The sequence below is a fragment of the Belonocnema kinseyi genome, chromosome 1 (assembly GCF_010883055.1).
Source record: "Belonocnema kinseyi isolate 2016_QV_RU_SX_M_011 chromosome 1, B_treatae_v1, whole genome shotgun sequence".
Taxonomy (NCBI): domain Eukaryota; kingdom Metazoa; phylum Arthropoda; class Insecta; order Hymenoptera; family Cynipidae; genus Belonocnema; species Belonocnema kinseyi.
This window is the reverse complement of record NC_046657.1, coordinates 129,332,562-129,338,085: the sequence shown is the minus strand read 5'-3', so window position 1 is coordinate 129,338,085 and position 5,524 is coordinate 129,332,562. Positions and strand designations below refer to the sequence as shown.

The 5,524-nt window shown below is 23.0% G+C and overlaps 1 protein-coding gene across 1 annotated transcript in view; it reads right to left on the bottom strand.

Moving 5' to 3' along the window:
• LOC117168211 (translin) overlaps nt 1-5,164 on the bottom strand; it is a 28,831-nt gene extending 23,667 nt beyond the window's left edge. Inside the window, exon 1 of the mRNA XM_033353695.1 lies at nt 5,005-5,164. Coding sequence (XP_033209586.1) covers nt 5,005-5,076 — 72 coding nt within the window. The 5' untranslated portion in view covers nt 5,077-5,164. The remainder of the gene's footprint in view (nt 1-5,004) is intronic.
• Nucleotides 5,165-5,524: the final 360 nt, after the last annotated feature.

Genomic DNA, 5,524 nt, shown 5'->3' with positions numbered 1-5,524 from the left:
GTTGAAAATTGTATTATTTTGTTTGAAAATTAATTCTTAAAATTGAATTACTTATTTATTATTAATTGAATTATTTTTGGTTCAAAACTGATCTTTTTTTTTGTTGAAAATTTAACAATTTGGTAAAAAAATTATGTAATTTTTTTTTAATTCTTATTTTTTGTTAGAAACTTAATCTACCAAATTCGTTAAAAATTAATTTTATTAATAAAAGATTCATCATTTTATTTGAAATTTAGTTAATATTTTTAGTTCAAAATTCATCTCTTTAATTGAAAATTGAACTACATTGTTGAAATTTTTTTTTTTTTTGGTTAAAAACAATTTTTTTAACTGGAATTTAAAAATTGATCGTTTTTAGTTTTCAAATTTGACATTTAATGAAGTTTTTTCTTTATTGACTGAAAAATCTTCCCTAGTTCAAAATGTCTTTCACTGAAAATTAAACCACTTTCTTCAAAATTCGTTTTTTCATCGGTTGAAAATTAATTTTTTTAACTGTAAATTTAATATTTTATTTTTGGTTCAAAATTAATCTTTTTTAGTTGAAAATTTAACAATTTAGCAGAAAACTTATGTATTTTTAAAAATTTTAATTATTTGGTAGAAAATCAATCTAAATAATTTGTTAAGAATTAATTTTATTACTAAGAGATTCATCATTTTATTAGAAATTTAGGTGATATTTTTAGTTGAAATTTAGTTGCAAATTCATCTCTTTAAGTGAAAATTAAACAACATTGTTCAAAAGTTTTTTTTTGTTAAAAACAATTTCTTTATCTGGAATTTAAAAATTGATCGGTTTTAGTTTCAAAATTTGACATTCGATGAAATTTTTTCTTTATTTAACGAAAAATCTTTCTTAGTTAAAAATTCAACTCTTGCTGAGAATTCGTCTTTTTAGTTCCAATAGCCTTTTTTAAAATTCGAATTAATATTATCTTCGATCAAATTTGTGGTGAATTTTTCATTCAAAGATTCATAATTTTATTAGTTGCAAAATTTTCTAGTGGGTTGTAAATTAAATTAATTTATTGAAAATGCAATTTTTTGGTTGAAAATTATTTTTTTTAAACTGAAAATGTATTTTTTTGCTTGAAAAAAAAAAAAACAATTTGTTAGAAAATTACACTGCTTTGTAGAAAACTAATTTTTTTATTGAAAATTAATAATTCATAGATTTTAGTTTAAATATTCCACTGCATTTGTTTCAAAATTTAGCTAATTTTTTCTTCTGGTTTGAAAATTCCACTATTTGGTTAAAAATTTGGGTAATTTGTTGAAAATTCGGGTTTTTTGTAGACAATTAATCTTCTTAGTTGAAAAGTCAACAATGTGGTTTAAAATTTATATATTTTATTGAGTATTCGTCTTTTTTAGTTCAAATATTCAAATATATTGTTGGAAAATTCAGATAATTTTTTCTTCTTGGCAGAAAAATCAACTATTTAGTTAAAAATGTATGCAGTTGATTTTTCTACAATAAACAATAAAATTTTGAGTAAAAAATATAAATTGTCAATCAAAACTTAAATAATAAAATTCTAAACTATGGAATATTCAATAGGAATGACTTACATTTTCAGTTAAAAAACTGAAATGGTACATCTTTAGCTGGAATAGTTACATTTTAAACCAGAAAGTACGGATTTTCGACTATAAAAATTATTTTTCAACCAAAAATGGATTTAATTAAAATTTTAGTCCAATGAAAAGTTTAGTTTTCAATCAAATAGCTCATTTTTTAATTAACGAAATGAATTTTTAATTAAAATATATGAATATTCAATAAAAAAATTAAATAGTGATTTTTCAACTAAAATAAAATATATTTCACTGGAATACGTGAAATTTTAACCAAAAATGAGATTTTTTAAAGAAGGGGTTTAACTTTTAAAGAAAAGGAACATCTTCTACAAAAAAGTTTTTTTAAACAAAATACGTAAATTTTCAACCAAATGGTTGGATTTTTAAGTAAAAAATACAATTTTTCAGTCAAATTTATGAATTTAGAACCAGAAAAGATCAATTTTCAACCAACAATTTAACAGTTAAATTTTCAATTTGAGAAATTAATTTTCAACCAAATTGATTTCACAATGTAAATAAATTTTCAAACAACTAGTTTAATTTTTTTTTTAAATAACTACTGCGTTTTTTGTACAAAATTCATCTTTTTTAGTTGAAAATTAAACAATTTGGTAGAAAATTAATTTACATAATTTAAAATTCAATTATTTAACTTTTGGTTGAAAATTCCATCAATTACTATTAATTTTTTTACAGAAAGATTGATCATTTTATTTGAAATTTATTTGATATTTTTTCGTTAAAAAAATCATCTCTTTGGTTGCAAATTAAATTAAGTTGTTGAATTTTTTTATTTTACCGCAATCAGAAGTAAATGCCCGGTTTTTAAATTTAATTCCTGGTCGCCACCCTGAAAATTTATTCTGAAAATATTACGAATTCCACAGAAAATAAATTTTGTTGAGAATTGGCCTTTTTAGTCGAAAATTCATCTTTTCAGCTTGAAAATTCAAAAATTTGGTAGAAACTTAAACTTTTTTGTAGAAAAATCGTTTTTTTAAACTGTTTGTTTAAAAATTAAGTTAATTTGTTAAAAATTTGCGTTTTTCGTAGAAAATTAATCTCTTTGGTTAAAGATTCGTCTTTTTGAGGAAATTATTCCTCTCGCTTAAAAATTCAACTATTTGTTTAATAATTTTCATACTTTTTTGAGGCTGCCTTTTTTAGCAGAAAATTTAGCTTTTTGGTATTAAACTTCAAAAATTTGGTATAAAATTAAACTGTTTCATATAAAATTCGTTTTTTTAAATTAAAATTTTATATTTTTTAGTTTAAAAATTCAAACCGTTGTTTGAAAAATTTAGGTAATTTGTTAAAGATTTGCCTTTTTTGTGGAAACTTAATCTTCTTGGTTGAAAATTTTTATATTTTGATAAAAATATATATATATATTTTATTCATCTTTCTTAGTAGAGAATTAAACTGTTTTGTTGATAATGTTTTTGTTTTTTAAATTAAAATTTAAAAACTTACCTTTTTCAGTTTAAAAATGATACTATTTTTTTAATTAAGGTAATTTGTTGAAGATTCAACTATTTGATTAAAAATTTATATATTTTGTTCCAAATTCGTATTTTTTTGTAGAAAATTAATCTTTTTGGCTGGAAAATTCAACAGTTTGATGGAAAATGAAACTGTTTTGTAGAAAATTCGTTTTTTTTTTTAAATTTAAGTTCGAAATTTCATCTTTTTTAGTTAAAAAATGTAACTATTTGTTTAAAAATCAAGGAAATTTGTTGCAAATTTGCCTATTTGGTAGAAAATTTGTCTTCTTGGTTAAAAATGTAGCTTTTTGGTTCAAAATTAATGTATTTGGTTGAAAATGCGTCCTTTTGGGTAGAAAATTAATCTTTTTGACTAGAAAATGAAAATGTTCTGTAGAAACTTCGTTTTTTTTTTAATTAAGTTTGAAACTTCATCTTTTTCAATTTAAAAATGTAACTTTTTATTTAAAAATTAAGGTAATTTGTTAAAAAATCGTCTTTTCGGTAGAAAAATCATATTCTTAATTAAAAATTTGGTTTGATTCAAAATTCATGTATTTTGTGAAAAATATATCCTTTTTGGTAGCAAATTAATCTTCTTCGTCGTAAATTCAACTATTTGGTTAAAAATTTATGTAATCTGTTGGAAATTCTTTTTTTTGTTGTTGTAGAAAGTCCATCTTTTTGGCTTGAAAATTCAACAATTTGGCAGATAATTCGTTTTTTATTATTAAAAATTTAATAATAGATCTTTTTCAATTAAAAAATACAACTGTTTTAAAAAATAGACTTTTTTGGGGAAAAATTATCTTTTTGATTAAAAATGAGCTAGATTTTTAATCAAAAAGATAAATTTTGTCCAAAAAAAGCTATACAGGTACTATTCGGGTAAAAAAAATATATTTTTTGTTGCGAATTCGTCTTTTATAGTAGAATCTTCTTTTTTGTTTGAAACTTTAACAATTCGGTATAATATGAAACAGGTTCACAGAAAATTAATTTTTTATTTATCAAAATATAAATAATTATATTTCTTCGTTAAAAAATGGAACCATTTGTTTCAAAATTCATGTATTTTGTTAAAAATACGTCCTTTCGAGTAAAAAACTAATCTTCTTGATAGAAAATTCAACTATCTGGTTGAAAATTAAACTTAAAATAATTCACTGAAAAACTGTAATTAAAACAAAAACAATAAGTTTGTTTGCAAAATTGGGCTATATATTGAAATGTAGAAAATAAATAATGAAATAAATATAATACATATTCCTTACATATATTTTTTAAATTATTTAAAATTTTTTAATTTGATGCATTACTTCTGTGTTAATTTTCAATTACCGAAAAAAAACAGATAAATTCGCGAATTAAAAAAATAACTTTAAGAAGTAGAATAAAAAAAATTAAGCAAACACCTCTTAAAAAACGAAAGTCTATTTATATCCTTATCTAAACAATGCGCGTTACGAAAGTACGAAAAAGATTTTAATCATTCGCGAAGTTAATTTGCGACGCTACGTACACAGAAAAAAAACACCTGTGTACACAACACATAACCTTCAAAATTATTCAGCCCAGGCAGATTTTATGGTACGTAAAACGCAAATTGTCCCGTTTTTTGTCGGTCAATTGTCAATTCGGAGCGATTACTGAAATTTCTATTAAATATAAGTACAAAAATATCTCAAAAAGTGCAAAATTTTCCCAAAATCTTGAAAGTTTATCGGCAAATTAAGTACTGCTTTCAAAATTCCGAATAAAGTTGGCTAAAATTGAAAATGAAGGCAAACAGCTTTGAAAATCCCAGTTTTTTTGTAAAGGCCGTGTCATTTTTATTGAAAAATAAATAAAAGGTGAGTCTTTTTAATAAAAAGCGGCGTCGTCATAACCTCGAAAGTGTTAAACCGAGGCGATAAATCATGAAAATTACCTCTCGCAAATCTTGTTCGGTGTTTAGATAGTCCTGGAAGGAATTGAAAATCTGCTGGATTTCCTCAGTCATCGTTTCTGTAATGTATCTTTAATTATTTCGTGAAAAATTTGCTGAAATTGCATTCAGAGCAAGTATTACAATGAAAAAACTGGAAAAACTCGCAATTCTGATCAGTGATACCAATCTTGGCATCCTGTGCTGCTGCGCTTGCGTTAGGGCCGTGCGCTGGTTAGCCGTACTTGGCGCGCAATTCAAAATTACTTCAAAAACAATTCTTGTAATTTAAATAAATAATTATTTAAAAATGCACAAGAATGTATATAAATTGTGTAACTAATTATTTCAGGCAAAAAAATGATAGAATATTGATTCTATAAATAAAAGTTTATTTTAATTGAATTCCAAAGAACAACTTATACGAAACCTGGCGGCCACTAGACGAGGCTCTAGAGAGTTCTTATTTTCGTGTACAACGTTACCGGCTGATGCCGTTGGAATTGATTGTTGAAATATATTT